Source organism: Coregonus clupeaformis, chromosome 31 (assembly GCF_020615455.1).
Source record: "Coregonus clupeaformis isolate EN_2021a chromosome 31, ASM2061545v1, whole genome shotgun sequence".
Taxonomy (NCBI): Eukaryota; Metazoa; Chordata; class Actinopteri; order Salmoniformes; family Salmonidae; genus Coregonus; species Coregonus clupeaformis.
In genome coordinates this window covers 31,345,480-31,369,232 of record NC_059222.1, presented here as the reverse complement: position 1 = coordinate 31,369,232, position 23,753 = coordinate 31,345,480, and the positions used below count along the sequence as shown (strand labels likewise).

General features: G+C 42.7%; 1 protein-coding gene across 1 annotated transcript in view; it reads left to right on the top strand.

Moving 5' to 3' along the window:
* cacna1g (calcium channel, voltage-dependent, T type, alpha 1G subunit) overlaps positions 1-23,753 on the top strand; it is a 158,381-nt gene that overhangs the window by 39,523 nt on the left and 95,105 nt on the right. The window contains exons 4-8 of the mRNA XM_041858665.2: positions 6,505-6,664; positions 9,054-9,348; positions 13,607-13,699; positions 14,763-15,663; positions 15,930-16,318. Coding sequence (XP_041714599.2) covers positions 6,505-6,664; positions 9,054-9,348; positions 13,607-13,699; positions 14,763-15,663; positions 15,930-16,318 — 1,838 coding nt within the window. The remainder of the gene's footprint in view (positions 1-6,504; positions 6,665-9,053; positions 9,349-13,606; positions 13,700-14,762; positions 15,664-15,929; positions 16,319-23,753) is intronic.

The following is a 23,753-nucleotide window of genomic DNA, read 5'->3' as shown; positions in this document are numbered from 1 at the left end:
CATGTCAAACCGTGAGATCTTGTTGAAATGCCATCTTGTTCCATTATTCAGAATTTCCAATTACAAATTTGGTTTCATGCATCGATTTAATAACCTGGGGATCCCCTATGATCCATGTTGGCTCAACACCAAGCTATGTTATTAGCATAACAACACACCAGAGAAACTCATTTGGCCACAGTAGCCATTTTGTTCCGAAGGTTAGGGCACAGTTTCCTATAAAGCCCTTCATTTTCAAGTAAAGGGAAGTGAGGTGACACTATTGGGACTAAGCCCATGTCTTGTATTGGAGTGAGCCTCAATGTTTAATGCAACTAGAAGACAGTAATCCTAAACTCTGTGACAGGCAGAGCTAAGCATAATTCTCCCATAGCTCAGCATACTGCAGGATAAGGTCCCTGCGCTGATATGGAGTTGACTCGTTAATGTATGTGTGTGTGTGTGTTACATTGCATTGCTTTGCATTGCTGTTTTACTCATTAATGACCAGAGAGAGAAAGATAAATTGAGCTAAAGACGGAGAGAGAGAACGAGAAAGTGCTGTAATGTGCAGAAAGTGTCCCTCATCAGGGAGTGTTGAACACCAACAAGCTGAATCCTGCTGAATGCTGTTTCCTGGAGAGTTCATGGTGATTATCTGAAGAGGATAATGTACGCACGCACTAACAAAATACACAACATACATACTGGATTTTATATACCTTAGTATAGGTACAGACTAGAATAATGGATACATAATGCACCCAATAAGTGTATACAATTATTAGCGCAGTCAACGAGTAAAACATTTAATCGAGTTAATCGCAGGATTTGCTGTGATTAATTGTGATTAATCGCAAATTCAGAATTTGCTAAAATTGAGCTGTAATTTAAGATTTTTTATACAAAAAGTATTACAAGAATATTGATGTCTTGATTTTGTCCAAAGTAACGGTAAGAAAATCAGGTAAATTGATAAAGCACACTTTATTTAACCCTTGGCCTACAGATATCTGTTTTGCATGGGCTGCGTCTCAATCCACCACATCCGCCGATATCACCCTTCCGTATCTGCGGTGAAAGGGGGCAGTGCTAGAGCGGTGTTTGTCAGACAATGAGACATCCTGAAAATATGACCTGTGGAAAGCTGACTCTCACAAACACGATGGTGTTCTCCGGTTTGCTCTAGGAAGCCCACAAGCCTCACAAGACTCATCTGAAGGTCCCTGGTACCTGTTTAAAAAATGAATGGAAGTACTGTATTTACTGTATGGAGATAGTGTAGTGCCTAAAATATGGGGATAAAGGCATTTTCTTTTTTTAAAGTTTACTGATCTTTCTTATATCTTAAAATTCCAAATCAAATAGCTAAACTCCTGAGTAGTGCAGTGGTCTAAGGCACTGCATCACAGTGCTAACTGTGCCACTAGAGATCCTGGTTCGAATCCAAGCTCTGTCGTCGCTGGCCGCGACCGGGAGACTCATGGGTGGCGCACAATTCGTCCAGGGTAGGGGAGGGAATGGCCTGCAGGGATGTAGCTCAGTTGATAGAGCATGGCGTTTGCAATGCCAGGGTTGTGGGTTCGATTCCCACGGGGGGGAAGTATAAAAAAAAAAATGTATTCACTAACTGTAAGTCGCTCTGGATAAGAGCATCTGCTAAATGACTAAAATGTAAACAATTGGTGTTCTCCAGTTGTTTAAAAAAATATATATATATTTCTAACATTTTACAAGGTTGACGTGTTATACTAGACCCACTCAGGTTTTCACCACAAAACACCAGAAAATGGCCCCCTAAAAAATTAACCAGCTCACCTGCTTTTGCACTATGATTTGACTATTAGATGTTCAATGTTTCTTTTGAAATTAATATTTAAAAAGGAATAGTTCAACCATATTAAAATGAGAGTTCAGTTCACGTAACAGGGTTGACCTTAAAATAAGTAATAATCTTCAGAAATAACTTTGTCAAAGCAACAGAATAACCAGGGCTTTACAATGATGTATTTTTTGGGGGTTAGTGGTTTAACAATCTTCCTAGAAGTCACAGAGGGTGCACAGAGGGACATGTCAAATTGCTGAATTTTGGCACTTTAGCAAGTCTTTATTCATATTGAAAATCAGATTTATTGAATTCTCCATGTGGCCTATATTAAAGAGCACTTCATTTCATATAATAGGCTTTTAAAATGCAATATTGGTGCATCATTTCTACTTAACATATCAAAGGCACTCATTTCGTGAATCGACCCAGTACACGTTAAGTTATGCCAGTTGGACGTTGGTTGCAATGCTCTCGTCAAGTTTGTTTGTTTATTTGTCATATTTTAGTCATTTAGCAGACGCTCTTATCCAGAGTGACTTACAGTTAGAGAGTGCATACATTTTTTTTCATACTGGTCCCCCGTGGGAAACGAACCCACAACCCTGGCGTTGCAAACGCCATGCTCTATCAACTGAGCTACATGGGACTATGCACATGAAAGACATGGAGTCACTACATGTATCATGTTTTTATTAATTTTTGTAGTCGTTTAAATGCATTTAAATGTATGTTTGTTTTTTTGGTATGCGTCAAGTACAATAAAAATGCTTTTTGACAAAATATATTCTAGCAGCGGCAGCCTATTAGAAGACTTGGGGGCTTTGTCTTAGTGCTTTTTGGCGTCCCATGAGACGGATTATCATGCCAGTGTTATGTTGTGTTCTGTGATTAAAGGTTAAGCTTGTACACAGCCAGTTATGCAGTCTTAATGAGACTGACATAAGTCCATGTGATACCAAAGAGTTTACTAAAGTTTAATTTTTAAGATAGTCACTATTTCGTAACAATATGATTTGGCAATTTTTTAATACAAAATACATTTTAATACAAAATTAAAATGCATGTTGTAATATATTTTAGAAAACATTTCCAAATACATATTTAAATATATTTACCAAAATCCATTCTTTAATGTACAGTATTTCAGAAAGTATTTTGAAATAAATTACATTTTGCGATGTATTTAACATATATTGTGATATACATGTTATATACATTTATATATACATTTTAAATACATTCCATAATATATACTGAACCAAAATATAATCGCAACATGTAAAGTGTTGGTCCCATGTTTCATGAGCTGAAATTAAAGATCCCAGAAATGTTTCATATGCACAAAAAGCTTATTTCTCTCAAATTTTGTACACAAATTTGTTTATATCCCCGTTAGTGAGCATTTCTCCTTTGCCAAGATAATCCATCCACCTGACAGGTGTGGCACATCAAGAAGCTGATTAAACAGCATGATCATTACACAGGTGCACCTTGTGCTGGGGACAGTAAAAGGCCACTAAAATGTGCAGTTTTGTCACACAACACAATGCTACAGATGTCTCAAGTTTTGAGGGAGCATGCAATTGGCTTGCTGGCGCAGGAATGTCCACCAGAGCTGTTGCCAGATGATTGAATGTTAATTTCTCTACCATAAGCTGCCTCCAACATAGTTTTTAGAGAATTTGGCACTACATCCAACCGGCCTCACAACCGCAGACCACGTTGTAACAACGTCAGCCCAGGACCTCCACATCCAGCTACTTCACCTGTGGGATCGTCTGAGACCAGCCACCCGGACAGCTGATAAAACTGTGGGTTTGCACAACCAAATAATTTCTGCACAAACTGTCAGAAACCATCCTCACCAGGGTCTTGACCTGACTGCAGTTCGGCGTCGTAACCGACTTCAGTGGGCAAATGCTCACCTTCGATGGCCACTGGAACGCTGGAGAAGTGTGTGCTTCGCGGATGAATCCCGGTTTCAACTGTACCGGGCAGATGGCAGACAGTGTGTATGGCGTCATGTGAGCGAGAGTTTTGCTGATGTCAACATTGTGAACAGAGTTCCCCATGGTGGTGGTGGGTTTATGGTATGGGCAGGCATAAGCTACAGACAATGAACACAATTGCGTTTTATCAATGGCAATTTGAATGCACAGAGATAATGTGACGAGATCCTGAGGCCCATTGTCGTGCCATTCATCCGGTGCCGCCACCTCATGTTTCAGCCTGATAACGCACGGCCACATGTCGCAAGAATCTGTACACAATTCCTGGAACCTGAAAATGTCCCAGTTCTTCCATGGCCTTCATTCTCACCAAACATGGCACCCATTGAGCATGTTTGGGATACTCTGGAACGACGTGTACAACAGCGTGTTCCAGTTCCCGCCAAAATCCTGGTCACACCAGATACTGACAGGTTTTCTGATGCACCCCCCTACCTTTTTTAAAGGGTATCTGTGACCAACAGATGCATATCTGTATTTTCAGTCATGTGAAATCCATAGATTACGGCCTAATTAATTGATTTCAATTGACTGATTTCCTTATATGAACCTTTGAAATTGTTGCATGCTGCGTTTATATTTTGGTTCAGTGTATGTTGTAATTGATATAAAATGTATAAAATATATATATTTGTAAAACATTATTTGGCAAATATTTTATATTTGACATGTATCTAAAAATGTTTTTTAAATCAAAAAATATATTTTAAATGTATATTTTTTTACGAATGTGAGTCATTTCTGAAGATTATTATTTATTTCATGTGATTAGTGATTCATTTACATCTGTCCCTCATTTTAAGGTCAACCCTCGTTTTAATGTGGTGAAACTATTCCTTTTTAAGTATATTTTTCAAAAGAAACATTGAACATCTGATAGTCAAATCATAGTGTAAAAGTAGGTGAGCTGGTTCTACTCTTTTTGGCAATTTTCTGGTGTTTTGTGGTTGAAAACTGAGTGGGTCGAGCATAACACGTCAACCCTGTTACCCATAGATAGACAGGCTAGAAATCTTTGAACAATTACATGTTTTGGGTGAATCTTGCATTCAATTGCCACTCCCTGTTGCACACAACAAGCTTCCATTCATCCTGTCACAAGGGGATTTATGGTTTATTTAAGATGAAATCGTCAACCCTTTTACCGCCAACGCTGTTACGGTCAACGCTATAGTTTATTTTATTTTATTTAACCTCTTGAACATGTGTTCTTTATGACAGAATGTTAAAATGAGGTGAAATCAAAATGTTTTTTGGACCAAGTTACACTTCTCAAAATGCACCGAATTGTTGGAATGACCAACCTACTGTGTTAGGCTTGGATTTATGTCTTTGTTCCATGCCAGGCAGCGTAGCTGTAAAAGCTGATGACTGTGAGATTGGAAAGAGAGACACAATACAGCTGGATGTGAACCCAAAATGTCGACACGCCTGTTAATTACCCAGACCTGCTTCTCATTGTGGCTCACTTCTATTCTCTCTCCTCTGATAATACCATCCCTCGCTTCTTATCTCTACTCAGCTCTTTCTTCCTCTCCCTATTTTGCTCCCTACCCTCTTTCCTTTCAAATGTGCACATTTCTCTTGCTCTCTCTCCTCCTTCTCTTTTGCTCTGTGTCACTTTGTCGCCACCTCCTCTCTCTGTCTCTGTCTCTCTATCGCTATCTCTCCCACTCTCCATCCTCTCTCTGTCTCTCTATCGCTATCTCTCCCACTCTCCATCCTCTCTCTGTCTCTGTCTCTCTATCGCTATCTCTCCCACTCTCCATCCTCTCTCTTTCTCCTTCTCCCACTTTCTCTCTCTTTCTCGCTCTTCTTCCTCCCTCGCTCTGTTTCTTTCTTTCCAAAATCGACTAATTCCTCGCTGGTTCTTGCGTGGTGGTGGTAGTCATTGAGCAGACGGGGATTAACCCGGCTCCTCCAATTACCCGGAGAAATCCTGATTGGAAAGTGATTCTCATTACTGACGTCTGAGTCACCTGTTTCTGCTGCGAGCTTAGCTAGAGAGGATATCCAAGGGAGAGCGAGGGAGGGAGGGAGAAGGGGGAGAGAGAGAGAGAGAGAGAGAGAGAGAGAGAGAGAGAGAGAGAGAGAGAGAGAGAGAGAGAGAGAGAGAGATAACACAGAAAGGTGGGAGCAAGCAAATCAAAGCGGAGTGGAATCAGATCCCAGACAAATCAGCCTCATCAAAGAAACAGAGAGATTGGCTATGGCTAATAACCCTGATTTAACCACTGTCTGGTTAGTAGGGACAGAGGATGAAGTCACACACAGTCACAGAGATAGGCCCCGGGGAGTGTGTGGGCAGGAGCAGGAGGAGAAGGCTGAAGAGATTGTAGTAAAACTGAGGTGCTTTACTGCAGTTACTGGAGCTACTGCAGTTACTAACGTTTCCTCCTCAGGCGTGCACAGTGCACTCTGACACAAAGAGACAGGAATGGTATACTGCATTGTCACTATTACAACCTACCATCTGGCCTCGTGGTATACTGTAGTTGAACCATTCCATTTCCCTTGTGTATAAAGATATGTATGTGTATTGGTGTGTGTGGGAATGTGTATGATACCGGACACGTGTTGATATCTGTATACGTATGTGTCTGACAAGGTATTAAAAACAGTGTGTGTGTGTGTGTGTGTGTGTGTGTGTGTGTGTGTGTGTGTGTGTGTGTGTGTGTGTGTGTGTAGGTATGCGTATCCTGGTGACCCTCCTCCTGGACACCCTGCCCATGCTGGGGAACGTCCTGCTACTCTGTTTCTTCGTCTTCTTCATCTTCGGCATCGTGGGTGTGCAGCTGTGGGCGGGGCTACTGAGGAACCGCTGCTTCCTGCCTGAGAACTTCTCACTGTGAGTAGCACTGCGTATGTGCGTGCGTGTGTGTGTGTATGTGTGTGTGGGGGTGGAGAGGAGTGGTGAGGACAGTGGGGGCAGAGGGGTTAGGGTTAAGAAGAGGGTAGAAATGAATGGGTTTGGTTAGATGCTAATGAGGTCTGAGGCAAACGAGGTGAGTTTATTTTCTACAGTAAATAAGCCTCTGTTACTTAAGCTGTGTGCTGGCTGTTGATGAGGAACGCTTGATTTCCAGAACGTTTTGAGGAAACTGATTACCTCACAAAAATTCAGTTAAGAAACTTATAATAGCTGAAGTGAACAGTACTACCTTCACATGAGTAAAACAAATGCCGTTTTTTGGAGTAAGGTATACTTAAATTTAACACCCCCACTAAGCCACGCCTCCAATAATTTAGCAGTGTGCCTTGGCTCTTCGATTGAATTGTAGAGTTACCACCCATGACTGTATTTGTTAGTGACAGAGACATGGTTGTTGAATTCGTTCATTTTCTGTCCTGTGGCCTTCAAGTGAATTCCTAGGTGAGTATTATCATTATAATTAAACCATTACATATATCATATGGTGTTATGCATAGACCTGAAACTCATAGTTTACAGGCCACATCAGGCCTGCAAGTAGGGCTGCAAAATTCCACAAACTTTCCCAACATTTTCAGTAATCTTCCAACCAGGATTTCTGAAAACCTGGGAAATTTACCAGAATTTTGCAACCCTAACTGTAAATCACATTATGCTAGCTTGCAAAGTGATGTCTAATTCCTATTGGAATCTAGCCAGCGTTAGGCTAGCCAACAGTTTAAATTTGTATTCAGCCACAACCTGCATTCATAATGACTGCCAGGGTTAAGCACAATGGGAGGAGACAACCTAAGCCATTTAAACTGGAACAACCATTTCAGTAATGGGTGAAAAAATTATATGATTGAATTTGTTTAGATTTTATTTTTTTATCTTTGTGTAGCATAATATTTTAATAAATTAATCACTCAATGTACATGCAAAAACACAGATATTGAAAACAATTCCAAAAAATCGTGCTGGGGAAAAAGTTAATTTGTTATCATATCTTTAAAGAATTTAGTGTGTGTGACTTCTCATTTAGTGTCACGTAAGTACCACAAAAACATTTTAAGTAAAAATGACTTTTCATTGACTTTGAGTACAACTTACTAGAAGTATTTGAGAGAAAAATGCCTTGGGGTTTACAGTGTAGGGAAAATTTGACCTTGAAATATAGTACTGTCAAACATACTGGCCACCATCGCCTGAGCAGCATCATCACTCCTGTATTATAAAATGAGTAGCCATGATTATATAGAGGTGATAAATGGGAATGAGAGGATAACTAATGAGATTAGAGAGAGACCATTACTGCCCATACACTTAGACAGCAGCGGGCTCTATAAGTAATACATAATTATTAATACGTAATACGTAATTATTAATACGTAATACGTAATACGTAATATGACATTTCCACTATGGTAGTTATGATTTATGAAATTTTCTCATAAGGAACTGAATGTCCTTCTACATTATGGGTTCGCGAAGACGTTTCATTCTATTCTATTTGGACCAAACATTTCAGGTTTTCTTGGAATTTCATGAAATGTTACATTCCATAATTTTGTATTTCATAATAGTAGATAAAGCCATAAAAACAGACTGCAACAGCGAGGAACTTTAATGGAAAGACATCTTTAATCTTTAATTACCACAGTTTTGCCGATGCATTAGCCACATAACTGCACATTATTAAACTCCATGGTGGATACAAGGATTAAATCCCCTCCAACACAGATTGACTCGCCAGCAGAAGCTGTTGCATAACTCCATCCTAAAGTGTGAAATAGCTTAAATAGCTTAAATAAATATATATGTGTTAGCATATAAATATATAACTGGGAGTGCCATAGCAGTACTAGAGGGAGGATTTGGCCCAGTAAGTAATTGAAGCTACTTGTGTGGCTAATGCATCAAAACACACACACACTCACATACACACACACACACTGATCCAGCGTGTCACATCGCCTCCAGGCAGAATCTGTGTTGACAGACGCACCAATTATCTATCCTCTAACGGAGATGTGCACCATTAGAGCTAAGCCGTGGTTAACACACACACCCAGACGAGGGACATACGGTACACATGCACAGACTGCGTAGGGAACAGTGATGAAAACCCTAGATGGTAGAACTCCAACAACTGCTACACTAACCTTGGTATAATCCCCTCTCTCCTCTCTTCCCTCTAGTCCTCTATCTGGGGCGCTGGGGAACTACTACCATACCGAGAACCATGACCAGAACCCCCGTCATATTCTCCATGCCTAATGCTACTAGAACACTAACTGTAATGCTCTCTCTCCTCTCTCTTCAGTCCTCTGTCCGTCGAACTAGGCAACTACTACCACACGGAGAACGATGATGAGAACCCCTTCATATGCTCCATGCCCAGGGAGAATGGCATGCGTCTGTGTTCCTCTGTGCCCATCCTGTATGACGAGGGAGGTCTCCAGTGCCAGATGGACATGAACTCCTACAACAGCACAGACAACACCACCTGTGTCAACTGGAACCAGTACTATAGTAACTGCTCTGCTGGACACGTCAACCCCTTCAAAGGGGCCATCAACTTTGATAACATCTGCTACGCCTGGATCGCCATCTTTCAGGTGAGGAACTGGCATGGGCGTGTATGTATACATCAGTGGAGGCTGCTGAGCGGAGAACAGCTCATAATAATGGAAACCATGTGTTTGATATATTTGATACCATTCCATTTATTCTGCTTCAGCCATTACCACAAGACCTTCCTCCACAATTAAGGTGCCACCAACCTCTTGTGGAATACATATGGATTGCATGTACACATATATTTAATCATATGCACAGAAACACAGATACATGTATGTACATGCAGCCACATGCACACGTACACTCCACAAAGCACAGTCAATACTGTTGACCCATAAAAACCAAGGCATTTAAAGGTCCAGGATGGCAGTATTTCAGAAGGGTCTCAGGAAGATGGCATCGCTGTCACATCTATTTGATGCTAACTTAGTGATCAGCTGCATACTCAGAGCCTGCGAGTTTAAAGTGTTGTGGTACTTTAATTGTTGGCACCAGGGTTAGAGACAGCTGATCTTTTGGAAATTGGTTTTACGCTACACTGTACAGTATCTTGTTCAAAAGTACCCTTTAAAGCAGCATCGTAAAAGTGTTTTTATCTCTTTCTTTGTTTTGAAGTATGCCAAACAGTTGACTGACCACTTAACTGATGCCTCCTTAAGACTTTGATATAGCTGTTGAGCTGTATCCTTCCCAGGGTTAGGTTGTATTAGGGTGTATGAGACACAGTGACAGAGAGCATCATTGGTTGTATAAAGATTAGTAGATTAAGAGGGTGATGAAAAGCGGAGTGAAGCGCTTAATTTCATCTCTTTCATTCCACTCTCTTATCTGTCTATTCATTGCAGGGACATTGTTCGAGTTTTAATTTGTCCCTGTGTTACAGTTATGTCTTTACAGACTTTACATACTCCTTAATCAGAAGATTGAGGATTTCCCATTTTAACACTAGAACCGCTGGGCCTCGACGGACTGCCCTTCAAGCTAATGAGCATTCATTCTGACTGCAACATTTTAACAGTGTAATTAATACATTTCATATATGCTATCGCAAAAATAATCATTTGGTTGTGTTTATGAAGGCCTTGGGTAACATTAGAATAACATTTGAATAATTATATTTCAAATAACACAATAGCATTTTCATTAGTTTATGTTACTGTAGGCTACAGTGACTTCGGAAAGTATTCAGACCCCTTGACTCATTCCACATTTTGTTACGTTACAGCCTTATTCTAAAATTGATTAAATAAAACATTTTCCTCAGCAATCTACACACAATACCCCATAATGACAAAGCAAAAACAGGTTTTTAGATAAGGATTCAGACCCTTTGCTATGACACTCGAAATTGAGCTCAGGTGCATCCTGTTTCCATTGATCATCCTTGAGATCTTTCTACAACTTGATTAGAGTCCACCTGTGGTAAATTCAATTGATTGGACATGATTTGGAAAGGCACACACCTGTCTATATAAGGTCCCACAGTTGACAGTGCATGCAGAGCAAAAACCGAGCCATGAGGTCGAAGGAATTGTCCGTAGAGCTCAGAGACAGGATTGTGTTGAGGCACAGATCTGGGGAACGGTACCAAAAGATTTCTGCAGCATTGAATGTCCCCAAGAACACAATGGCCTTCATAATTCTTAAATGGAAGAAGTTTGGAACCACCAAGACTCTTCCTAGAGCTGGCCGCCCAAACTGAGCAAAAGGGGGAGAAGGGCCTTTGTCAACGAGGTGACCAAGAATCACTCTGACAGAGCTCCAAAGTTCCTCTCTGGAGATGGGAGAACCTTCCAGAAGGACAACCATCTCTTCAGCACTCCACCAATCAGGCCTTTATGGTAGAGTGGCCAGATGGAAGCCACTCCTCAGTAAAAGGTACATGACAGCCCGCTTGGAGTTTGCCAAAAGGCACCTAAACAATTCTCTGGTCTGATGAAACCAATATTTAACTCTTTGGCCTGAATGCCAAGTGTCACATCTGGAGAAAACCTGGCACCATCCCTACGGTGAAGCATGGTGGTGGCAGCATCATGCTGTGGGAATGTTTTTCAGCGGCAGGGACTGGGAGACTAGTCAGGATCGAGGGAAAGATGAACGAAGCAAAGTACAGATCAATCCTTGAAGAAAACCTACTCCAGCGTGCTCAGGACCTCAGACTGGGGCGAAGGTTCACCTTCCAACAGGACAACAACCCTAAGCACACAGCCAAGACGACGCAAGTGTGGCTTCAGGACAAGTCTCTGAATGTCCTTGAGGGGCCCAGCCAGAGCCCAGACTTGAACCCGATCGAACATCTCTGGAGAGACCTGAAAATAGCTATGCAGTGACGCCCCCCATCCAACCTGACAGAGCTTGAGAGTGTCTGTAGAGAAGAATGGGAGAAACTCCCCAAATACAGGTGTGCCAAGCTTGTAGCGTCATACCCAAGAAGACTTGAGGCTGTAATCGCTGCCAAAGGTGCTTCAACAAAGTACTGAGTAAAGCATCTGAATACTTTTGTAAATGTCATATTTCAATTTTTATTTGTAATACATTTGCAAACATTTCTAAAAACCTATTTTTGCTTTGTCATTATGGGGTATTGTGTGTAGATTAATGAGGGGGAAAAAAACAATTTAATCCATTTTAGAAATAGGCTGTAACGTAACAAAATGTGGAAAAAGTAAAGGGGTCTGATTTCCTTCCGAATGCACTGTATGTAAAAACAACAACAATAACAAATTCAAGTGTTCAATCAATTGTATTCGTAGAGTTACAACTATGAAACAGAAAGCATATGTGTTGGAACATGGTAACAGCTTATTTTTATAACCATAAAAAAATATATATCCCAACCACTAAGACGCATGGTCAACATGTGCGGTCAAATTATGAAAACACACGTAGCCTAAACATCATTACAAGTGCAAAGTGGCTTTGATAAATAGTGAAAATCAGCACAAAAGCAGTAATGGCATTATAATTAATATAAGTGTCGATATGACAGCAGTCAAAAATAGTCAATTATTGTCAGCTCGTGCTTGTGTGCTTCTTCACGCAATGGCATCAGTTGGATTTCATTTAGCTGTTATCCCTTGTCCTAACAGTTGACATAAATCTTCATAACTTTCACTTGCTTGACACACTTTGACATACCTTTGTTTGGTTGTTGTGCATAATAGTATTTTCTTCTATCTTTATTGTGTCCCTGTCTTCTTGTCATTCGTCAACACCGTTGTGGAGTACAACTGCTGTGCAGGTGCCTTATTTTGCGCAGCGGGAGGGAGCTCCCGACTCACTTTGATCATGGTGCCGGCCAGACTTGTTTTCATTGCAAGCAACTTGTTTGCCAATGACAGTAAAGTGAAGAAACTGTCCATGGTGACATTTCTCCCCTTGTCAACTTAAGGTTCCACAAGCCTTATCACCACATTCTCCGACACTCGCTCACCTGCTGCCCGATGTGGATGTTTTCCCAGATATTGAAAGCCATTCAGCATGTACAATTACACACACTCTCACTGTGTAGCCTACTCCAAGTAGGACAGAGTAGACAGATAAGACTGCTTTGGTTTGGTGGACTGATATAGGGTACATAACATTTAAAGATTATAATTAGAATGGATCAATACAATAGAATGGCCCGCCCTGTTTTTTATTCACAATTGGTGAATTCATAATTATGCATTGTTTGCGTCCCCTCGCTCATCAACTCACCCATTCTCCCCTTTCCTCCCCCATTATACTTTATTGAATTGATTTAATGTGTTGTTATATGTATGAAATTAGTTTTGGCATAGTTCAGGTTCAGATTCGAGGCAATTATCAGGGTGATTATCAGCTGGGCACTTTTAACTGTCGGAAGAAGGAGTGGAGCAGGTCCTACTGGTGGGAGAAGAAGATGCAACGCGGAAAAACCATTCAGAGAAATGACATGCCCTCCTAAAATGTGGTTATAACTCCAGTTGTGTTTGTAATTTTAAGATTCTAACACTGACAGTGCTTCATATAGACTTATTTAGGAAAAGTCACGGACGAAGGGGGGCAGAGTAATACAAAAATAAATGATCATTAGCAGTCAAAATGACTGCTTTAGCGGTTCTAGTGTTAACTCACTCTCAGTGGCTGTTTTCTGTTGTATTGAGGTGAAACTCAAACAGAGAGAGAGAAAGATGTAGTCTTCAGTAGTTGGTGTGATGTGAATGGTGCACTGGGGAGTGGTTTGAAGTCAAAATGTTTTGTTTGTGTGATATCTCTGTCTCTGTTGCTCTCTCTGTCTCTTCTCTTTCTCATTCTCCCTTCTCTCTCTGATAGGTGATCACGCTGGAGGGATGGGTGGACATCATGTACTTTGTGATGGATTCTCACTCCTTCTACAACTTCATCTACTTCATCCTCCTCATTATCGTAAGTGACCAAATGAGAGGGAGAGTGAATTATTATAATTCATCTATAGTTTTTGTGTGTGTTTGTGTGTGTCTGTAGCAGAATTCAATGCCATGGCATAGCTACTTATTCAAACTCTTAGCAAACTCCTGACTCCTGAATGCCCTCCCAGGCCCTTATGTAAAGAAGACTGCTTCCAGAAGCAACATGTCTCAATACACCACTCAACATCTGTTCAGTCTGATACGCCCTTCAGCAGTACACAGCCTGGTGATACAGTACAGAAGTATTATCTCCTCAAGCACACATTCACAGAGCTGGGGGAGCTGCTTCTCAGAGGCTGGGAGTCTAGCCGCTAGCTAACCTGGGGGACTGTCTGTTATTTGTATGTTAAACTCACAGTAGAGATGTGTATCTGGTTGTCCCTATCCTAACTCTGTGTGTATCTGGTTGTCCCTATCTTAACTCTGTGTGTATCTGGTTGTCCCTATCCTAACTCTGTGTGTATCTGGTTGTCCCTATCTTAACTCTGTGTGTATCTGGTTGTCCCTATCTTAACTCTGTGTGTATCTGGTTGTACCTATCCTAACTCTGTGTGTATCTGGTTGTCCCTATCTTAACTCTGTGTGTATCTGGTTGTCCCTATCTTAACTCTGTGTGTATCTGGTTGTCCCTATCTTAACTCTGTGTGTATCTGGTTGTCCCTATCTTAACTCTGTGTGTATCTGGTTGTCCCTATCTTAACTCTGTGTGTATCTGGTTGTCCCTATCTTAACTCTGTGTGTATCTGGTTGTCCCTATCTTAACTCTGTGTGTATCTGGTTGTACCTATCCTAACTCTGTGTGTATCTGGTTGTCCCTATCTTAACTCTGTGTGTATCTGGTTGTCCCTATCTTAACTCTGTGTGTATCTGGTTGTCCCTATCTTAACTCTGTGTGTATCTGGTTGTCCCTATCTTAACTCTGTGTGTATCTGGTTGTCCCTATCTTAACTCTGTGTGTATCTGGTTGTCCCTATCTTAACTCTGTGTGTATCTGGTTGTCCCTATCTTAAATCTGTGTGTATCTGGTTGTCCCTATCCAGATTGGCTCTTTCTTCATGATCAACCTGTGTCTGGTCGTCATCGCCACCCAGTTCAGTGAGACCAAGCAGAGGGAGAGCCAGCTGATGAAGGAACAGCGCATCCGTTTCCTGTCCAATGCTAGTACCCTGGCCTCCTTCTCCGAGCCGGGCTCCTGCTACGACGAGCTGCTCAAACTCCTGGTCCATGTCATCCGCAAGGGGTGCAGGCAGGTGGCCCATGTCTGCCGGGCCTTGATGCGCCGTGCTGGGATGAACATCGCAGCCTCTCCCCCTGCCCTGGAGAGAGAGAGGGGGAGCCAGAGAAGGAGGAGGAAGGCTTCCAGACAGGGTTCTGTGGTCTCCAGAAAAGGGTCTATGTCCGTTCATCACTTGGTTCACCAACATCACCATCATCATCATCACTATCACCTAGTGAACGGGAGTGTGAGAGGGGGACTAGGGGGTAGGGGCGTGGAGGGAGTCGTCGGAGGAGAGGCAGATGTGGAGACGGGTTCACATAGCAACAACGGTGGCGCTGGACGTCTCATGCTGGGTCTTCCTCCATCGACCTCTGACCTGAACTTGGCGACCCCGGCGTCACCGGCCAATCCCGCGCTGGGCAGTATGTGCCACACAGACTGCCACCTGGAGCCCACCACCCCCACTACCCTTGCCCCTACCCCTAGCCCCTTCTCCCTGGCACCCATCCCCATGTCCAGAGCTATGAAGAGGAACTCAGTGCCCTTCGCTGCCCCCAGACCTAAGAACTACCCCACCCTACAGCCCAGGGCACTAATGGAGTCTAGAAGTGGCAGTGTTACAGCTAGTACCATCAGTAATATAAACCTCAACCTCAATATACCACCACTAACCCTGGAGAGGGGACCACAGAGTCTGTTGGACACACACACGCCCACGCCAGGTACACCATAAAACACACACAAACCATGTCAGAGGGATAGAAGTAAGAGGTGTGGGGAGACTGGTGTTTTTGACTTGTTTTAATTAAAGTCATGCTGTGACTGTGATGAAAATAGGGAGGAAAAGGGAACATTTATTTTTCTGAGGTACATGTTTGAAAATGTACAATATCAACAAAGATACTGATGTGATATGTCTGGACCCACAGTATATCTTGTTTTTCTCCTCATCCCGGCTTCCTATTGTCATCTCCATCCCTCCCTCCAGCCCAGCTATTCAGCCGTGACCTGAGCGCCATCGGAACCCTGGACGCCTCATTCCCCTTTGACCCTGAGTCATGCCCCTACTGTGCCAAGGCCCTGGCAGCGGAGTCAGACGGCATGGACGGAAACGAGAACCCCGGGGACTCAGACAGCGAGGGCGTCTACGAGTTCACCCAGGACCTCCACCACAGGGACCGTAGGGACCGTCAGGACAGCCGTCAGCCAAGGAAGGAGCAGCGAAAGATGGGTACCATGGCAGGGAGAGTGGTCCGGGCCTGGAGGCTGGTGTGTGATACCTTTAGGAAGATAGTGGACAGCAAGTACTTTGGAAGAGGGATCATGATCGCCATTCTGATTAATACGCTGAGTATGGGGATCGAATACCACGAACAAGTGAGTGTGTGTTTTCGTTTGTACATCTTATGGAGGATTGTGTATGTGTGTGTTTTAGTGTGTAAGTGTTGCTAGGACAGGGGATAGTTGGGATTGGAGAAGCCAAACTGCAATCTGAAGACTATTCCCTGTGAGTGCAGTGGTTCAGACTGGGTGTAGCTGTGTGCATTGAACCGCTCCTAGCCTTTACTCAACTTCATTCCCTGAGGCTGGAGAGGAATTCCCATTCTTTCATGCAACTCCGTACTGCCTTGTTTACAGGAGCGTAATTGTGACCATGTGAAGTGTAGGAGAGCGTGTGTGTCTGTGAAGGGTGAGGAAGGCCCCCAAACATCTGAAAGAGATTGCTCTCTCTTTCTCTCCCTCTCCCTCTCTCTCTCTCTCTCTCTCTCTGTCTCTCCCTGTCTTTCTCTCTCTCTCCTTCCGTCTCTCTCTCATTCGCTCTCTCACATGCCTCGTGTTCAAGCCTGAAGGGAGCACGCCACCGGGTCTCCCGCCCGGCCGACACACACATGCACACACACGCACACACATGTACACACACACACACAAAAAACACAGCATTTGTAACTGTATTTCACACAGATACAGATGTGAGTATATGCATGTGGTGTTAAAGCAGGTTTGTATTAGTGGATAGGTTGAAACACATTCTTGATGAGGTGATTGCGTGTGCATGTGTGTGTGTTTGTATCTTGGCATTTATACATTATGTGTGTGTGTGTGTCTCTCTGTGTGTGTGTGTGTGTGTGTGTGTGTGTGTGTGTGTGTGTGTGTGTGTGTGTGTGTGTGTGTGTGTGTGTGTGTCTGGGGCTTAAACATGGGGCTCTCAGCTTCTCTCCCCTCCACATCCATCTATAATAGATCACAGAGAGTGTTTTATCTTGTAGAAATCCCCTTTAAACACAGACTCTGGATCTCCCTAGACCTGTTAGATGCTAAGCACACCACACCAGATCCACCGGAGTGTGCTTTCATCCCTTAAGCCAGTCCTCGAGTACCCCCAACAGTACACATTATGGTTAAGTTTAGGCATTAATTCTGAATGGTTAAGGTAAGGGTTAAGGTTTGGGATAGGGTTAAAAAAAGAAAAGAAAAAACGAGCGCCTAGCACTGGGATTGAACACAAGACCCTCGGAGCCGGCGCTCACGGCTTACGCCCATCCGCCATCCCCGTAAACAAGCCTACTACAGGCCGGTTTTTAAGGCACCTCCCGACGTTCTGGGGACCTAGACGAACGTTGAATATCGCCTTGGATCTTGAGTGACCTGGCTGCCCTTAAGAGTCCCCCTTAAAGTTACAATTCACTGAAAAATCTAAGTTTGTTAGGCATTGTCATATTTCAAAAGTGAACTAAACAGTCCATACTCAACAGCATCTGTTATTGAAGTAGAATTGTTTTCAGAAGAGCAGTGGCCTTTAGCAGCATTGGAATAGTTGTGTTGGGGGGAATGTACTTTTGTAGCTGTTTCGCGCCCGCTTCCTCAAAGTGTTAAAGAGCATTGGGGTCCGAGCCCTCTGTCTTGGGGGAATAGAGAGACTGCCACACAACCCACTTGGAAAAGAGAGTTAGATGGGGAAAGCAAGGAGTGGGATATCTGGTAGTTTCTTAGAATACTTACAGGGTTGCTAGGGGAGGAGGGAAGTTGTGGAAAACATGGAGGCGGGTGGTTGGATGGAGACATGTTGGCTGGGTAGGGTTGGGGAAATGGGATGAGAGGTTGGGGGCGGAGGCCCACTACTTTTTAGTTTTCTTGTTTGAATACTGTACCAATAATTTTGAATATTGTACCTGTAACCCCCCATTGAAAAAAATTTAATAAATTCAACAAATGTGGTCACAATAAAATAGAATACTTACAGGGAGAACTTGGAGGTATGGTTCTGAGCAAGACTTCACCGACTGGAATGTCTGGCTCAATAACCTCCCCCTTTTATTTCACAATGTTCCCCCTTTCTCTATCCCCCTCACTCATACAGTATCTAACTGCAGAAGACCAGCACAAAGTGTCAGCTCCTTAAGGGCAGAGAAAGAGCTTCATGGGATGATATTGGATATAATAGTCAATGTGGTTGTAGGATTGGAGGAGTGTAGATCAATGTTTTGTCACACAAAACCTTTCACACAGGCACACATACGGACAAACTCACACACTCTTCCACACACTCAAATCAATGTTTTGTCTCTCCAAACTTTCCCAGCCTTGTCTAGAGAGTAGGAATCCATGTCAGAAGAACCCAGACAAAGAAAGGGAATAACGAGGGAGCAGAGAAGAGGGAGAGGGAGGGATGGGTGGATGGGGAGAGGAGAGGAGGGAGAGGGAGGGAGGGATGGGTGGATGGGGAGAGGAGAGGAGGGAGAGGGAGGGATGGGTGGATGGGGAGAGGAGAGGAGGAGGAGGGAGTGATGGGTGGATGGGGAGAGGAGAGGAGGGAGAGGGAGGGATGGGTGGATGGGGAGAGGAGAGGAGGGAGAGGGAGTGATGGGTGGATGGGGAGAGGAGAGGAGGGAGCCGCGAAAACTATAAAACTCTCTCCTAAAACTTCCAGCGGTATGTGTGTGTGTTTGTGTGTGTGTTTGTGTGTGTGTGTGTGTGTGTGTGTGTGTGTGTGTGTGTGTGTTTGTGAAAATGTGTGTTTAATTGGCGTTTGATAGTGTTTGCTGAGCGACCGGGTCAGAAAACGATAGTAACTCTGTGAATCTGGATGCCTACTCCGTCCGCACACACACACGAACACACACACACACACACGGACACACATACACACGCACACCATGTGGGTCGGCTGGGGGATAAAAGGACTGAGGGAGTGTGTCCCTGCCAGAATTCCCCAGGAGTCCGAGAAGAACTTCACAGGGAAGCTGGAACATTGGAACACTCAATCAGAATGGGAGGGGGGACTCTCTTCTACCCTACCCCCCCACACACACACACACACACACACACACACACACACACACTTAATCATCATGCTCTATCTATTTGTAAAAGCCAATCAATATTTCTGCTGGCAGTAATTCGATTTAATGGTCTTATTAATGTTTGATTATTATGATGACTAACAGGATGGGTGTGTCTGATTCAGATGGCCCAGCTATCAATTTACCATTATGCACGATCCCCCGCTGTTGCTGCAGCTGTGTGTGTGTCTGTCTTTGTGTGTGTGTGTGTGTGTGTGTGGTGTGTATGTGTCTTTGTGCAATAAACACAATATACAGTGCATAATGATTGTCAACATTGGGTGTCTGCATATGTGGTCCTCTGTAGCTCAATTGGTAGAGCATGGCGTTTGTAAAGCCAGGGTAGTGGGTTCGATCCCCGGCACCACCCATACGTAAAAATGTATGCACACATGACTATAAGTCGCTTTGGATAAAAGCGTCTGCTAAATGGCATATTATTATTATATGGTTTCTATTAAACATACAAAAATGGGTCAGGCAAAGAGTGAAGCAATCCATTCTTGGACAATTTATTACACATACTGACATACACCCCCCCCACCCCCACACACACACACACACACACACACGTGTTGTTCGTGTATAAGCCTGTTGCCTTTTCAGTCCCTGTTGTAGATACTACAGTACTTACTATAGAAACTGTAGTATACTACTATACTACACACTGTAGTATCCCTCGATCATATGTAGTACTTACTATAGAATGTTGTAGTATACTGTAGAATAATATAGTAAATGCTACAGTAATGTCCACAAAAACACTACACCTTTTTAACTATAGTAAATACAACAGTATTTAATTTGCATATAACCTGCCCATTCCCCTCCCCCATATCGCAATTTGTGCCACCCATAAGTGAGAAACCTACATGCCAAGTATAGAGCATATATTGTGTTCCCTACAGTTTATTGAAAAAAGCAGAAGTTCTGAACTGTCTGGTCAGACCACACTTCTACTTACCTACAGGTTATGGAAAATTTGCTCTTTTAGAATTTCGCCAGTAGGTGTCCTGAAGGAGAAGGCCTTCTTCTTTTTCAAAGGTAATAAAACAAAAACACTGTAGTAAATACTACAGAAAATACTGCACTATACTACAGTCTGCAAAAACACTACAGTAAATACTACAGTATATGACAGTCCAAAAAAACACTACAGAAAATACTAAAGTATACTGCAATCTGCAAAAACACTACATTAATTACTATAGTATATACTGCAGTTTTCTTTTACTACAGTATTTATGCTACAGTTAACTGTAAATACTACAGTATACTACAGTAAATACTACAGTAAAGTCCGCAAAAACAGTACAGTGAATACTATAGGTAAAGCAGCTGGCATATTTCAAACCTCTGATTTATGCTATGCTTCTTATCACACACACACACACACACACACACACACACACACACACACACACCCTGTAACACCCACCTTGACCTTCCAGACACTCCTTCCACTGCAAGATTAGGACAGGAGGAGGTGGAGAGAGGAGAGGGGAAAGGGGGTGGAGGGAGTGGATAGATAGAGGATGTATCTGCTCTCTTTCCGCAGTTACTGTAAGAGTGTGACCTTTTATGGTGTGTGTGTGTGTGTAAATACTTGTCCTTCTGCCAACTATGTGACAGAGGCTGCTCTATTTAAACAGAGGGCAGTTTTCTACTTTACATGAAGGATTCCCACCTTCGTTCTTTACAGTAAACGAGTGAGTGAGGGGACTTTCAACCCCTCCTACCTGTCCCTTGGCATCCATCCATCTCTCTTCCTTCCTTTGCTTATGGTGGGATTTTTTCCCCGAACCTCCTCTCTCTCACTTACTCTCGTTCTATTTCTCTCTCTCTCTCTCTCTCTCTCTCTCTCTCTCTCTCTCTCTCTCTCTCTCTCTCTCTCTCTCTCTCTCTCTCTCTCTCTCTCTCTCTCTCTCTCTCTCTCTCTCTCTCTCTCTCTCTCTCTCTCTCTCTCTCTACATCTTTACATCTCGTACAGTTTACATCTCTTCATTGTTAATAAGAAAACAGAGGTGTCAGGTCTGGCTCTGGGAGAGGAGGAAGGGTGGTGGTGTGGCAGCCATCTTGTCTGCCAGGTCTACATTCCTGTAGTCAAGCAGGATAAATATTATCTCAGCTCACAGAATGTAACACCAGTAGAGAGTCAGTCTACCTATTGTCTAAGAGTATCTGGCATTATACAGGTGTAGGATCTTAATTTGACAAGTTTCTCACAGCAGGAAAATAATCCTGCAGCAACAGGAAATGTGAGTTATTGTGTGGATTATTATTAATGCATTTTTTTTAAAAGTGGAAATTACAAACTTTAGAAGCCTTGTTAAACCTTGAATACACTATACGTTTGCAGGACATTTCCTGCAACAACAGGGTGATCAAATTAAGATCCTACATTTGTAGGGATAGCAAGGGACAGGTTGAAACCAAAACTAGCAGGACTGTGGAAGGTGTCTGAGTTGTTCATCCCTGGCCTATCTAATAGCAGCATGTCTATGACTAAGATAGAGAAACTATGGTAAAGACAAAAAGTTTTGCACTCAAAACATAAACTGTAGCAGGAAGCCCAATGACTCCTGTGTAGAAAATTGCTTGTACTAGCACTTTGGTTCTCTTCAAAGGCTTTCACATGTATTTGTCTTGGGAGGTCCTCATCAAGGACCTCAGCCACCCAAGCCCTGGCTTGTTCACCCCGCTACCATCTAGAAGGCGGAGACAGTACAGGTGCGTCAAAGCTGGGACCGAGAGACTGAGAAACAGCTTCTATCTCCAGGCCATCAGACTGTTAAACAGTCACCACTAGCCTTAGTCACTGAGTATGTTTACATGCACACTAATAATTCGATATTAAACTGATTATTGCGGAAGGCCGAGTATGGCATTTGTTATCTAAACACCTTACTCTATTTATCTTAATCGGCGTGAGGTCATAATCGAAGTAAGCATACGCCGATTAAAACACATGGTTGTCTGAGCAATTTATCAAGTTATTAAGACATGTAAACAGCTTAATCAGCAATTCCAGCAGTATATTTGATCTGTGCATGTGCCAGCACCGGGTAGCGCAAGCCTCCCGCTTATGCACGAGGGAAGTGAGTTCGGAAAAACTGGAAGTATGCATCTTACAAACTTTATATGTCCGAACTCTAAAAAATAACATGGTCACCGTGGTATAACGTTTATTTTGATAGCTGATTTTCTTTGTGTGTCAAAAGTCCCATCAGTATTTAAAATGTAAACAGGATTATTAGGGAAATCGTTCTTCTTACAAGACATGAAAACGGTTTAAACAAGCTATTGTATTAACCTGGCTATCCACAATAATCGCATTCTTGTGTGCATGTAACCGTGCTTGCTAGTCATTGAACACTGGTTACTTTAATAATGTTTACATACTGTTTTACCCACTTAATACACTATATATACAAAAGTAGATGGACCAATGTTCCCTCAAAAGGTCTGCTGAGCGCAAACTTGAATGTTGTGAAAATGTACTGAGAAACACTGAGGCTGTACCTGCTTTAAGTTAAAGTTTTAACAGTGGCCATGTAGGCTACTGTGGCTATTTGATCATAATGTAGGCCTACCAGAGTGGCCTACCATCAAAAACAATGGAGAAAATGCATCCCATAACATTTTAACATGGAAATACAGTTGAAGTCGGAAGTTTACATACACTTAGGTTGGTGTCATTCAAACTCGTTTTTCAACCACTCCACAAATTTCTTGTTAACAAACTATAGTTTTGGCAAGTCGGTTAGGACATCTACTTTGTGCATGACACAAGTAATTTTTCCATCAAATGTTTACAGACAGATTATTTCACTTATAATTCACTGTATCACAATTCCAGTGGGTCAGAAGTTTACATACACAAAGTTGACTGTCCCTTTAAACAGCTTGGAAAATTCCAGAAAATGATGTCATGGCTTTAGAAGCTTCTGATCGGCTAATTGACATAATTTGAGTCAATTGGAGGTGTACCTGTGGATGTATTTCAAGGCCTACCTTCAAACTCAGTGCCTCTTTGCTTGACATCATGGAAAAATGAAAAGAAATCAAGACCTCGGAAAGAAATGGTATACCTCCACAAGTTCATCCTTGGGAGCAATTTCCAAACGCCTGAAGGTACCACGTTCATCTGTACAAACAATAGTAGGCAAGTATAAACACCATGGGACCACACAGCCGTCATACCGCTCAGGAAGGAGACGCGTTCTGTCTCCTAGAGATGAACGTATTTTTGTGCGAAAAGTGCAAATAAATCCCAGAACAACAGCAAAAGACCTTGTGAAGATGCTGGAGGAAACAGGTACAAAAGTATCTATATCCACAGTAAAACAAGTCCTATATCGACATAACCTGAAAGGTCGCTCAGCAAGGAGAAGCCACTGCTCCAAAACCGCCATAAAAAAGCCAGACTACGGTTTGCAACTGCACATGGGGACAAAGATCGTACTTTTTGT